Source organism: Dipodomys merriami, unplaced genomic scaffold, assembly GCF_024711535.1.
Source record: "Dipodomys merriami isolate MVZ:Mamm:240054 unplaced genomic scaffold, mDipMer1.0.p SCAF_25, whole genome shotgun sequence".
Taxonomy (NCBI): domain Eukaryota; kingdom Metazoa; phylum Chordata; class Mammalia; order Rodentia; family Heteromyidae; genus Dipodomys; species Dipodomys merriami.
The window spans coordinates 18,873,817-18,888,082 of NW_027203937.1; the positions used below are offsets into that span (position 1 = coordinate 18,873,817).

A 14,266-nucleotide genomic window follows, 5' to 3' on the forward strand; every position below is an offset into this window, starting at 1 on the left:
GGAAGGAAGGAAGGAAGGAAGGAAGGAAGGAAGGAAGGAAGGAAGGAAGGAAAGAAGAAGATGGGAAGTGGCCTTATTAAACTCTAACTTTGACAAGCTTATATGCTTTTGTGCACACACCAGCAAGAACATTTATAGCAGAAGAATTGTACCCAATGAAAGCTAGAGTACTTTCACATACTCCTGTTATCCCCCAAGAAGGGGAGGCCTTTGACAGTCTTAAAGTCTTTCTTAGTCTTTTAAGATACATTATTAAAGTAGAATTTACCATATCTGAAAGACTACATCAGTGGTGCACACTGGGGAATCCAAGGCAGTAAGATCACCAGTTCAAGGCCAACCAGTGAGAGCATGTCTTAAAAAGAAAGAACAGGACGGGCGCCAGTGGCTCATGCCTGTAATCCTAGCTTCTCAGGAGACTGAACTCTGAGGATCACGGTTCAAAGCCAGCCTGGGCAGGAAAGTCTGTGAGACTCTTATCTCCAATAAACCACTAGAAAACCAGAAGTGGCGCTGTGGCTCAAGCGGTAGAGCACTCGCCTTGAGCTGAAGAGCACAGAGACAGCACCTAAGCCAAGAGTTTAAGCCCCAAGACCGACCAAAAAAAAAAAAAGAACAGTGAGAGCATGTCTTTAAAAAAAAAAAAAAAAAAAGAAGAAGAAAAGAAACTATTAAGCAAGAATTCTATCAGTAAAAATCAGCTAATGTGGAACCAGAATCCTGGCTGGGTCTGGGGATTGGAGTAAGCAGGAGGAGCCCTAGTAGAGCAGGTTAGACTGGTATTTTTCTTGAAAAATAGAGGCTGTGTACTGTGCGTGATCTAACCTGCATATCTAAGATATACAGAACAGAGATTTCAAATGCTAAGGATATATTTCACACTACCTGGGATATCTGTAATATCTGTAGTAATAGTAGTAATAATAATAATAAATGTTGGTGAAGATATGAAACCTCTGATCCTTCTTCATACATTGTTGGTCAGGATGTGAAATGGTTCAGTTATTGTGAAAAACAATATTGTGGTTCTTTAAGACTCAAACAGAGTTACTACAACCCAGTATTTGCATATCTAAGTATATATCCAAACATTGAAACAGGTACTCAAGTAAGTACATCTACACATGTTCAAACCAGTATAAGACACCACAAGCAGTAGAAGGTAGTGGGCACCAGTGGCTCATGCCTGTAATCCTACCTACTCAAGGGTCTGTGATCTGGTTTGAAGCCAGCCCAGGCAGGAAAGTCTCTGAGACTCTTATCTCTTATCTTCAATCAAGAGCTGGAAGTGGAGCCACGAGTTTAGGCCCCACAACCACTCCCCCTCCAAAAAAAGAATATACTGTATGCTCTTGAATTGTTCACTTTTGTATTTATTTATTTGAGTTTTACCTATATTACTTTTTTTTTCTTTCAGAAAAACCAAGCAACGAAACAGCATTTAAAATTCAGTTTAAAAGTTTTGTACTTCAAAGGACATATCAAGAATTTGAAAGGGCTGAAAGTACAGTTGAAGGTCCTGAGTTTACACCCTAGTACTACTCCCTCCCCCCAAATAAAGAATTTTTAAAATTGAACAACAACAACAAAAAAGATAACCCAATTTAAAAAAATGGGCCATGGCTTTCAAATATATTTTTCCATGTCCAACTATGCACATGAACTGATGTAACAGAGTAAACTATAAATCAAGACTATATTGAGGTATAATACCTCACCCAATGATACATCAGTAATAAAAAAGATAGACAATAATAAGTGTTGGTATAGTATAGAAAATTAGAATATTAGTCAAAAATTGGAACATCAAAAAATGGAAAAAATAAATGTGGTATATGCATATAACAGAATAATAATCAACCCCAGAAAGTATAAAAGAAATACTGATACAACGTAGACAAAATTGAAAATCATCATTCTAAGGGAGAGAAGTCAGTCCCAAGAGATCACATAGTGTGTGGTTTTATGATTTTGATTGTATGAGGTATCTAGAATAGGCAAATCCATGGAGACAGAAAGTAAACAGATTTGGACTGGGAAGTGAATGCTAATGGATATAGGATTTTTTCAGGGGTAATAATAATTTTATAAAAATTATGCTTATGATTGTGAAGCCTTGTGAATATACTAAAACTGTTACCTTGTATAATTTAAAAGAGAATTTTAGAATTTTAGTGTTTACAAATTATATCTTAAATATATAACCTGAATTTTTGTAACTCATGGACTTCTATTCAGAGAACTTGTTTATAAACTTTGAGAAAGAACCCTAAAGTGACAGTCAGGAGTCTGTTTCTTTTTTTATAATTGCTACTTACTGTGTGATTAGGTAGATTCCCCGCTCCCCCCCCCCCCACTTTTTTTTTTTATGTCAGTTGTGGGGCGTGGGCCTGGGTGCTGTCCCTCAAGGCAAGCATTCTACCACTTCAGCCATAGCGCCACTTCCAGTTTTCTGGTGGTTAGGAGATGAATATCATGGACTTTCCTGCCCAGGCTAGCTTTAAACCACGATCCTCAGATCTCAGCCTCCTGAGTAGCTAGGATTACAGGCGTAAGCCACTGGTGCCTAGCTTCGTAGATCCTTTTTCTCCAGCGTGTTTCTGATGTATGAAGGATCCTGTAACATTCCAAGGTTTGGGGAAGAAACTTCTCCTTGATAAGGGTCTTGTATTCCTTTGTGAGGTCTGTGTCCTGTACTTAGGGAATACCATGGTTGGTCCTTGTGTCATCATGTAGCCTTTGGTAGTTTGGTACTGCCTAGATTTAGGTTCTCTTATGTGTAAAATGGGTGTGGTAAGCAAAAGCTCTTATTAGCTCTCTCATTCAAGGTTCTGAGAGTTTGTTGTGCTGGGTGCAAAACTTTTAGAAACCAACAGCCATCCTGATGGCAAATACTGTTTTCTATATTTTTCTGCTTGTTAAAGGAAAACTTTGAAAATTGCCAACTGGAATTTGAGGAAAATACTAGGTGACTGTATGCCAGGAGACTTATTCAGAGTAGGCTGTGCCAGCCGGGTGCCTGTAAAGAGTCCTTTGAGCTTTGCTCCTTGGGCTCTGATTTCTTTTATTAGTATGGACTGAAATTCCTCCTTCAGTACTGTTCTCTGTTCAGCACACTTGGTGGACAGAGAGTGACAGTCTGTGCTGGCGCTACCCTGTATTCTAAACCTAGCATGGGTAGATATTCAGGCTATAAGTCAAGTAGCAAATACCCCAGAGAACAGCCACAGCCACTTTGACCAGCCATAGTGTAAACCCTGCCAGTTGACCTGAGATAGCTTAAGAGCCTGTGGAGGGAGTAGATTCCACCTGGCCAGAGCAGCCTCAGAGCTTGGGAAGGGGACAAAGGGTCGGACTGGTTCTAACTCAGGGACCATTTTCTGACAAGGAAGGCATGCTCAGGCCTCTTGTAGCCTCTGAGGAGATCATGGTCCTTTATAGTTTTTTCCACTCTCAGAGTTGGCTCTAGGCTTACAAGCCAGTCTGGGCCTCTGAATGTGAAAATTGTCACATGCCACATGACAGGTGTTAGGTGTGCTTAGAGGATCACACCTAGTAGAATGAGTGTCCATTTTGAGGCCTAAGCTATTGTCTTTCTTTTATAGATATTATCTCAGAAAAATTAAGGCTCAGAGAGATGAAATGTGTTTTTAGAGGACATTTGTTTTTTAAGTGACAACCATTATTCAAAAATTAGTTTCTGTTTTTAAGCCAAGCAGACTGGCTCTATAACTCAGTAGCTTCGGGATCTTGGGCACATTCCTAAGGTTCTCTGTGCCTCAATTTCTCCTAAACAAGTGGCAGCTACTATTTTTAGAGTGTGCCTACTGTGTCTTGGACTAGGGGATAAGGTTCCATTTGTGTTTTTAGCAGGATGCAGTTATGTAGAAGAAAACACTACATCTTAACCTTCTGTGGTTCAAATGAAAGCAGAAAGTTTTTACAGAGCAGGAGTGGTAGAGCTTATCCTTGTCTTTGTTGGCATATTCTTCTTTCTGCTATGCTCCTACTTACCCTTTAAACCTTCTCCAGGATTCTTTTCTTCCCTCCTCTCAGGCAAGCTCAGCCCTTCTCTTCTACCCTTCTATGAACATTGCTCCTTTGTACTGGCTTTCTTTTTTTCTGTTTTTCTATTTTTTACTTTTTTTTTTGGCCCAGCTGGTTTGCATGATCCTCACAATCCTCCTGCCTCATTGATTACTGGTGTGTGCCACCACAGCTAGCTGTTGTTTACCTTTTTAACTTGGTTTAATGAGGGTAACTTTGTTCATCTATCATCAGCATTCAGCTTAAAACCCAGCTAGAAGTTTATTCTTGCTTCTAAAGGAGATGTATGTTAGGAGCTCTACAGAAGGAGACTCATCTCTGTCTGGGGTTTGACTCAGGGCTCTATTGAAAGGACTTGATGATTTTCTTTTTTTTTTGGTCATGGGGCTTGAACTCTGGGCCTGGGCACTGTCCATGAGCTCTTCAGCTCAAGGCTAGCACTCTTACCACCTGAGCCACAGTGCCACTTCCGGCTTTTACTGCTTTATGGTGATGAGGAATCAAACCTGGCCAAGGCTTCATGCATTCAAGGCAAGCACTCTACAACTGAGCCACCTTCCCAGCACTGGACTTGATGATTTTTTTTGTTGTTGTTCAGTCATGGGGCTTGAACTCGGCCTGAGTGCTGTCCCTCAGCTCTTCAGCCCAAGACAAGCGCTCTACCACTTGAGCCACAGCACCACTTCCAGTGTTTCTGGTGGTTAATTGGAGAGAAGAGTCTCATGGACTTTCCTGCCTGGGCTAGCTTTCAACTGTGATCTTCTGAGTAGCTAGGATTACAGGCGTGAGCCACTGGCACCTGGCTGGGCTTGATGATTTTTATATCTGTTTCTCCAGCTTCTTCTCTTCCTCAAAGTACATGTCTATATTATTAATTACCTCCTGGATAGGTCCATTTGAGTATTTTTAAGGCACCTCAAAGTATGGTACTTTTATTTATATCTATGCATTCTGTATCTTCAGTAATATGTGATAATACTTTTTAGAATGGAGGAAGCTGAGATCCAGGCAGAAGTGAATTTCACAACTCACTGGGGCAGATGCTAGCATAGAACCTAGACCTTATATCAATGCAAGACAGTTGCTATTACCACATGTGAATTTCTCCATTTGAGGCCTTATGTTTAACTTTAAAGGTGAAGCATTTGGCTATTACTCTCATAGCAATATAGACATCTCTAGGATGTCCATAGGTTGTCACTTATGTATTCTTTTTTTTTTTTTTTGGTCGGCTGTGGGGCTTGAACTCTGGGCCTGGGCGCTGTCCTTCAGCTCTTCAGCTCAAGGCAAGCGCTCTACCACTTGAGCTACAGCGCCACTTCCGGTTTTCTGTTGGTTTATTGGAGATAGGAGTCTCACGGTCTCTCCTGCCCGGGCTGGCTTTGAACCACGATCCTCAGATCTCAACCTCCTGAGTAGCTAGGATTACAGGCGTGAGCCACCAGCGCCCGGCTAGGTTGTCACTTATGATACAACTCATAGACTTGTGCTTGTAGACTCATACTCAAACTTTATCAAGGAAACATAGATATGTTGAGAGATGTTTGCTATAACAGCATATAGAGTTGCAGCATAAATATGAACATAGCAATGAGAAAATATGGTATAGAGGAAAGACAATGCAGCCGGCAAATCCACATTTGAATCTGCTCTGTCACTTTTTTTCCTTCATTGCTGGGTATCAAGCCCAGGACTTCATGAATGCTAGGCAAATACTCTGCCACTGAACTACTCTCCATATATATACCCTCTCCCCCATTTTTTTGATACTGGTCTTGGGGCTTGAACTCAGAGTATGGTGCTGTCCCTGAACTTTTCTGCTCAAGCCTATCACTCTACCACTTGAACCATAACTCTGCTTCCAGCTTTTTGGTGGTTGAAGAAAATAATCTCATGGACTTTTCTGCCTAGGCTGTCTTTGAACCACAATCTTCAGATATCACCTTCACAGGTATGAGCCACTGGTGCAAGGCTTATATAATTTTTTATGAAAAGACTCCAACAAGTTAATATTCATTACAGTGCTTCAGTTTTCTTACATTTTCCGCTGTTTCCACTTTAGTATGGATTAAGAGGAGGGAGATGCCATAATGTTCTGAGGCTTAGCAATACAGATTAAATCCTATTTATTGAGTGCATTCTGAATGCTGTTACATAATATTTTGGGCACAGGCATACAAGCAAGTGATGATCACTGAAACCAGAGAGTAAATCAGTTGTTCTTTTGGTAAGTTTGGTAACTTGTGAGATGTGGCCAGGTACATACTTGGGTCCTGTTAAATTTCCGTCAGCCCATATATGTAACTTGACACTAACATGCTGCCAGTCCTACCTTTTCCTCTCCCTAACCAAGGGCAACTTGCCATGCACAGAGGGCCATTAGGCTCTGATTTAACTCCCATTTTCACTTATTCCCAGGCCCTCACAGCACAACCCAAACAGATTGTAGCAGTAGGACCTTGAGACACATGGAAGGGTTAAGTAGCATGGAGAAGGTATTAAGAAGCCCTTATGGTGCCTCTTTCAAGTCTCCTATGCTATGGCCTAGAGCTCAGATCTGAACAATGCCAGGCCTCAGGAGCAGCCTTCTACTGATTGGATAAGTTCTTGGGAGTGACTTTTGCTTTTTATCATCTGGTGATGTTCCTTGTTTAGCATCCAAAATTTTCTCTATTGACTGGACGTTTCTCCAAACCCCAGCTAGTGACTGAAACCCTTGCACTTCACTAACTTACTGCCAGTAATTCTCTGGTGGTAGATCTGTCTTTCAGTTCCTGACGTGTGTAATGTCATACACACACACACACACACACACACACACACACACACACACACACACACACACGAATACCTCTCTCTCTCTCTCTCTCTCTCTCTCTCTTTTCTTTCTCCCTCCCTTCTTCTTCCCTGTTCCTTTCTTCCTTCCTCCTCCTCCCTCAGGAGGATTTATTTTGGATCACAGTTTCAGAGATTTTGGTTCACAGTTCTCCATGTTTCTGTACCTGTGGTGAGGCAGAACAGTGTGCTAACACAGAGCTGTTAAATTCATGGCAGCCAGGAAGCAGAGCAATGAATTTCTTGATGGTACTCTGGGTTTAGCTGATCTCCATTTGAGCCATAGTCCAGAAGTATTCTTCATAGACTGAGAATTCTTCCAGACCTTTACTGAATCTGAGCTTTGGATCTTTTGCTTAGAATGGCATAGCAGTTCAGGATACTCAGCTCCTACATAACTTTACCCACATAGCCAGATCCCTTGCTCTAGTGACATTGATTTGCACCAGCCAACTCCTTTTGCCTTACCATTGCTTTCCCCATAAGATGAAAGTCACTCTGTCTGGACACATGGGCTCATCCCTGTCCAGAGATGGCTGAGAATGTTCTAAGAGGCACTGTTTTCTTGTGTCTAAGGGAAATATGAGTTAATAAATTTCTATTATAACCAGGCCTTGACTAGTGGAGGGATAGACACAAAACTTATTATGATAGTTTGTGGCAAGTATGTATCTAAGAAGAGAAAGGTTGTGTCTCTCAGGGAAGACATCATAGAGGTGGAGATACATTGAGTGTTCAAGGCCAAGTGTGCTGTGGACATCCTGACTCACTATGCCCTCCCTTTTCTGGCAGTGACCCGCCATAATCATCTCAAGGACTTCATGCTGGTAGTGTCTATTGTTATTGGTGTGGGCGGCTGCTGGTTTGCCTATATCCAGAACCGTTACTCCAAGGAGCACATGAAGAAGATGATGAAGGATTTGGAAGGCTTACACCGAGCCGAGCAGAGCCTACATGACCTTCAGGAAAGGTAAGGCCCTGCCTCTTTCCCCACAGCCCTGGTTCTTCCAACACTTGAGCTACAGCACCACTTCCACCTTTTTCTGCTTATGTGGTGCTGAAGATTCAAACCCAGGGCCTCATGCAAGGCAAGCATTCTACCACTGAGCCACCTACCTGGCCCCAATTATTCATCTTGAAGAGAAGCTTGTTCCTATCTTTTTCCCTCTGAGCTTCAGAGGGAGAAGTAAGTAGCTGTCTTGAACTTTCCTTGGTTGGATGGCTGCCATTCCGTTTCTTTCTCTTTATTTATCCCACCTAAACAGATACAGTTACATGTTTTGTACTGCCCACCTCCCCCCCCCCAAAAAAAAAAAACACCTCATGGATCTGTCTTTCCTATAGACCACAGGTTTTCTTTGTATGGAGTCTAAACCATGCAAATATTACTTATATGAATTTGGATCATATAAGTCAATATCATCATACAGCATTGACTTACATGACTCTGGGGTCAGCCCTTTCTTTCCTTCCACTTAATTCCTTATCTGTAACACAGGGCCTCAATGAGGAGAACACCATATTTTCTTAGAAGAAAACTTTCATCTCTACTAGTCTGATTCTGTTGAAAATGATTAAAAAACTGACGCAGAAGATTTAGCTGCAAAAATAGCAGCCAAGTTTGTGCTGGAAATCACAAGGAACCCATTGCTCTTGGGGCAACAAAGCTCTCGTTAGGGGCAATGAGGTCTCAATATAGACTCATTGCCATCCTATGGCATTAGAACTCTAGGAAATAGGAAACCTCAGGTTCAGGAGCAGAATAGGTCTGAGATTTTGAGGAAAGATGGGTAAGGAATTGAAAGATGGGCAAGAAGGTTCTGGGAGTTAAGGTTGAATATTTTGGGAGGAGTCAAATCCCTGGGACCTTGGGGGCACATAAAGAAATGTTTAGTAGTCTGACAAAATCAACAGTCAGTGCAGGTTTTATTTTTATGTTACTGATACTAGGCTTGAACTCAGGGCCTGAGCACTGTCCCTGAGCCTTTTTGCTCAAAGCTCCCCCTCTACCACTTCAGCTCTGCTTCTAGCTTTTTAGTAGTTAATTGAAGATAAGAGTGTCATGGACTTTCCTACTCAGATGGGCTTCAAACAGTGATACTCAGATCTCAGCCTCCTGAGTAGCTAGGCTTACAGATTTGAGCTACCAGCCCACAGCTTATTTTATTTTATTTTATTTTATTTTATTTTTTTTGTTTTTTTTTTTTGGGTCCGGTCGTGGGGCCTGAACTCTGGGCCTGGGTGCTTTCCCTCAGCTCTTCAGCTCAAGGCTAGCGCTCTACCACTTGAGCCACAGAGCCACTTCCGGCTTTTTTCTTTTTGCTTATGTGGTGCTGAGGAATCGAACCCAGGGTCTCAGGCATGCAAGGCAAGCGTTCTACCACTGAGCCACCTTCCCAGCCCCAGCTTATTTTATTTTTGAAAAGGGGAGAGGCCTACTTCAAGACTTATTTTTTAGAAAGTGACTTTGGCAGCCTAGAAACTATAGTTGGAAAGTCTTTGCTGAAATCTCTGTAAAAGGAAATGAAGCCTGGCATTTTTGTTTTTGTTCCTTTTAAATGGTAGATACTATTTCCTTTGCCAGAGTGGGGTAAAGATTTCTTATGAGCCAGGTATTTTTTATTTACTTAATTGTCTTAATGCTTTTAGTCACCACAACTTTTTGAAGCATTTACAATGAACTTATTTTAGAGAACAAATGAAGGCTTGGAGAGGGTAAGTGCTTTGCTGAGGGTCACATGTGTGTAACAAGCTAGGAATTTGGATACTCCTGAGGCTTTACCATATAGATTCATTTCCATAGGCTAGGCTTCTAGGGGGCAAAAAGGGGCTGATTTTTAAGCTGATTCATGACTGTTCTGCCGGGCCTCTTGTTCCTAGACACTTTGCCAGCTAGGGTCTAACTAGTGCTGTTTGAACAATCCCCAAACTTCATTTGTCTGAAAAAACATGTTCTGTTTTCATTCCAAAGACAAAAGAATCTTAGCAGGAGACATTCCAAGTTTGGGGATAAAACTAAGCTCCCAGCTCTCCTATTCCCCAAGGCTTCCTGAGCTTAATGACCTCTATATGGCACTTAGAAGGAGACACCCCTCCCCCCCAGGCTTGAACACAAGTACACACATACCCCCTCTGATGGTACTCAGAGCCCTCAGGCCACTTTGCCCCTTCTTCCTTCTATAGACCTTCACTGCCACCACCACAGAGCTTTATCTGCTGAGTTCCTGATATTTCATGTGAATAAATATAATGCTACATGCACATTCCAATTAGGATTTCACTGGGTTTCAAAATAATTCTTTTGGGCAGGCAGGAATTTTGTTTCCCTTTTTGTTATGAAGAAATAGGCAGAATTTTCACATAGTCCCACAAATGATTAGAGCCACAACCCAGAACTTAAAATTAGGCTACTCAATTTTCTTCCTTGTACTGCTAATGGATTGTTGCCTTGGAGTAAAACAAATTTATTTGCTCATTTTTATAGCTTTAGTAATACTTATTGATCCTAGTCTCCACTACTCTATTGGGAATATGGAAGTGAGTTCGGCTTCAGTTCTACCTTGAAGGTCCAGTCTATTATAGAGGACAGACATATCATAGCATTGGATTTTACTAAGAGGACAGTATTTCAGTAAATAATTGACATTTCTTACACTTGGGTCATGGAAGAGTACAAGGAAAGGGATATTCTGTAAGGAAGGGAGATGGAGGCAGGAAATGTGGCTCTAGTTGTTTTTTTTTTTAAACTTTGCAAGTAGCGCCATCTAGTGTATGACATGAGGACTATCAACTCCCTTTTTCTTCAGAGGTAAAATAGGTAGAAGACTCCATTTGTAAGCAGACCAGGAAACCTGTAGCTTAATATTTCTTTGTATTCCCTATCTGTTCCAGTATATTTTTTTGAGACACTACTCTGGACTTCAGTGGGTTTTTTTGTTTGATTTTTGTTCTGTTGTTGATTGTGGGGCTTAAACCCTGGGCCCGGGTGCTGTCTGTCCCTCAGCTCTAGGCAAGCACTCTATCACTTGAGCCACAGCGCCACTTCCGATTTTCTGGTGGTTTATTGGAGTCTTATGGACTTTCCTGCTTGGGCTGGCTTTGAACCGCAATCCTCAGATCTCAGCCTCCTGAGTAGCTAGGATTATAGGCGTGAGCCACTGGTGCCTGGCTTAAGTGGTTTTCTTTGTTTGTTTGTTTGTTTGTTTTAAGAGGTTGTGTTCTATTTCTGTCTTCTTAATTCAGTGGCCAAATGCTTTTCTCTGTGGATTCTTCTTGTTCTAGAGACTGTTACTTTTCCATACCTCAGTTTTATCTCTTTCCTGCCCTTTCTCTCTCCCTTCTTCACTGCCTCCTTACCTTCATCTCTCCCTGCAAACTCGAGCCTCTTGCCTGCTAGGCAAACACTTTACTGCTAAGCTACATTCCCTCTCTTCTTCATCATCCTTTTATTGTTCTGTTCCAGTGTTGTGGTAACTTGATAATTGCTATTAAGGCAAGAAGGACTTTTCAAAGAACAGCCCTTTCCATTTTCAAAGGGATTAGTAAACTGTTATTCTTTCTTCTGGATCCAGTTTGATATCCATTTCCCCTAGTCCTCATCCCTTCCTTTATCTGCCTTCAAGTAGAGTTTATTTGAACATCTTTTGGCTTTACCGTATGTGTATGTATATATGTATACCTTTATTGTGAAACTGCCACACTGCAGTTTTCAGTTTGTCGTTAGCTCTAGTGGAAGGATTAGTTTCCTGACTTGTTTCCATATATATATTTCCATAAATTTAGGCTTAGTGAACTTAGTGACTAAATGGATGAATGAATTAATGGATTAACACAAGTAGATATGTGGAAGAAAGAAAGCTTGTAGAAGGAATATATGGGTAAGTACAAAAGTAGTTTTTTAAAATTATAACTGATGCCTTTGAAATTTTCCCTACTATGAAAGATACTTAGGAGAGGAATCTCAGGGAATCTCCCAAGCCCAGACCAGCCTAGTCCAGCCCATCCTAGCCCAGCCCAGCCCAGCCCTACCTAGCCCTGCCCCAGCCAGCCCCTTTGGCATAAATTTCATTTTTCTGTGCTTCTTGAGTAAGCACTAAGGATCCTAGAAGGTCTAGCTCAATAATTCCTTTCTCTTCTGTTAGTTGACCTTCTACTACTATCTAGGTCACATCTCAACAATGAGATTTTTTTTCTTGGATTTTGCCTAGTTTTCAGGGTTTTCTACATTTTTTTGAACCTGCCAGATACCCCAATATGATGGGAATAATTATGGAACACGAAGTAAAAAAGATTTGAATTCTAGTCTTGGTTTCTCCTGTAATTTCCTTCCCTTCTCCTAAGCCTTTAGACTCACATCTCTCTCAGGCTGATAATGATATCAATATATCATTATCTATCAGTATGTCATTATCTGCTAAGTAGACAAATGTGAAATGCCTTGTAAATTGGTAGTTTACAAGTTATGTGAAATACTTTAGGGGAGGGATTCAGATTCTTGTGAACCTGCCTTAACAGCAGAGTAATTACTGGCAGCAAAATGATGGTCAATATGAGAGTTGGGGTAATGACTGTGGTTTCTGTTGGCCCTGAGCTAGCTCAACACTAGTTCTGCCTCCTCAGAGTAGGGAGAACTTACTTGAGATCTGACACTTGTATTTCTTCCTTGTTGCCATGACTTATGGCATGTTGGCCTGCACTGCCTTGCTTGGCCTCCTCCAACATCTTACATTGCCCCCCAGGCTGCACAAGGCCCAGGAAGAGCACCGCACAGTAGAGGTGGAAAAGGTCCATCTGGAAAAGAAGCTGCGTGATGAGATCAACCTTGCCAAGCAGGAAGCCCAGCGGCTGAAGGAGCTGCGGGAAGGTACAGAGAATGAGCGGAGCCGCCAAAAATATGCTGAGGAAGAGTTGGAACAGGTAGGAGAATATACAGATTCCTGGATCCCTAGTGGGGTGGGGGGTGGGGGGGATGGGGATAAAAGACAGGAGCCCAGGGTCTGGCTAGAAAGTTCTGTGTATAAGGGCTTTGAAATATGGTCTCAAACTTGCTATGGAGCCCAAACTGGTCTTGATATCTCAGTCTTTCAGCCTCAGTTTCCTGAGTGCTGAGATCACAAGCTTGGACCTCCATGCCCCATCCCTTCTCTGGTTGTTTTTTTTTTTATTTTTAATTTTAATTTTTTTATTTTGTCAGTTGTAGGGCTTGAATTCTGGGCCTGGACGCTGTCCCTGAGCTCTTCAGCTCAAGGCTAGCACTCTACTACTCGAGCCACAGTGCCACTTCTGGTTTTCTGGTGGTTAATTGGAAATAACAGTCTCACTGACTTTCTTTGCCCAGGCTGCCTTTGAACCATGATCCTCAGATCTGAGCTACCTGACTATAGCTAGGATTACAGGTGTGAGCCACCAGTGCCTGGCACTTCTCTGGGTTTTTGGCTCCTGTAATCCACTGGTTCTCAAATTTTCTCATCTCAAGATCTTTTAAGTCTTAAACATTATTTAGGACTTTAAAGAAGTGTGTGTGTGTGTGTGTGTGTGTGTGTGTGTGTGTGTGTGTGTGTGTGTGTGTGTGTGTGTGTGTGTGTGTGTCTGTGTGTCTGTGTGTCTGTGTGTGTCTGTGTGTGTCTGTGTGTGTCTGTGTCTGTGTCTGTGTGTCTGTGTGTGTCTGTGTCTGTGTCTGTCATGGGGCCTGAACTCTAGGCCTGGACACTGTCCCTGAACTCTTCAGCTCAAGGCTAGCACTCTACCACTTGAGCCACAGTGCCACTTTCAGCTTTTTCTGCTTATGTGGTGCTGAGGAATCAAACCTGGCCAGGACCTCATGCATGCAAGGCAAGCACTCTACCACTGAGCCACCTTCCCAGCCTACTTGAACTCTTTTATTCAAGGCTAGTGCTCTACCACTTTGAGCCACAGCTCTACTTCCAGTTTTTGGGTGGTTAATTAGACTTTTCTGCCTGGACTGGCTTTGAACTGCGATCCTCAGATCTCAGGTTCCTGAGTAGCTAGGATTACAGGTGTGAACCTCTGGCACCTGGTTAAGGAACATTTTTGTGGGAGCAATATTGATATTATTAGAAATGAAAATGGAAATGCTGGATGTAGTTCAGTGTAGAGCACTTGCCTAGCATGCACAAAGTTCTATCTTCAGAACTGTAAGAAAACAGAAATTAACATGGAAAGATTTGAGCACAATGTATCTTTATTAGTGTCACCTTTTTCACCATTATCCTCTATCTTTCCTAACTCTACCCATCCCCTGAATCTTCTTAATTCCATTTTCACATATATACATTGAATATTATGACTGCATCCTCCCACCCTTCCTTTCTTCATTCATCTACCCCCTCCTCTTGATCTAACTTCTACCTGACCCCTCACATTC

General features: G+C 42.0%; 1 protein-coding gene across 4 annotated transcripts in view; it reads left to right on the plus strand.

Annotated features, from left to right (window-relative positions):
* Positions 1 to 14,266, plus strand: part of Stim1 (stromal interaction molecule 1) — a 186,811-nt gene that overhangs the window by 156,602 nt on the left and 15,943 nt on the right. For all 4 annotated transcript variants that reach the window (XM_070035138.1, XM_070035139.1, XM_070035135.1 and 1 more), the window contains exons 6-7: positions 7,675 to 7,852; positions 12,621 to 12,798. In XM_070035138.1, the coding sequence (XP_069891239.1) occupies positions 7,675 to 7,852; positions 12,621 to 12,798 (356 nt within the window). The remainder of the gene's footprint in view (positions 1 to 7,674; positions 7,853 to 12,620; positions 12,799 to 14,266) is intronic.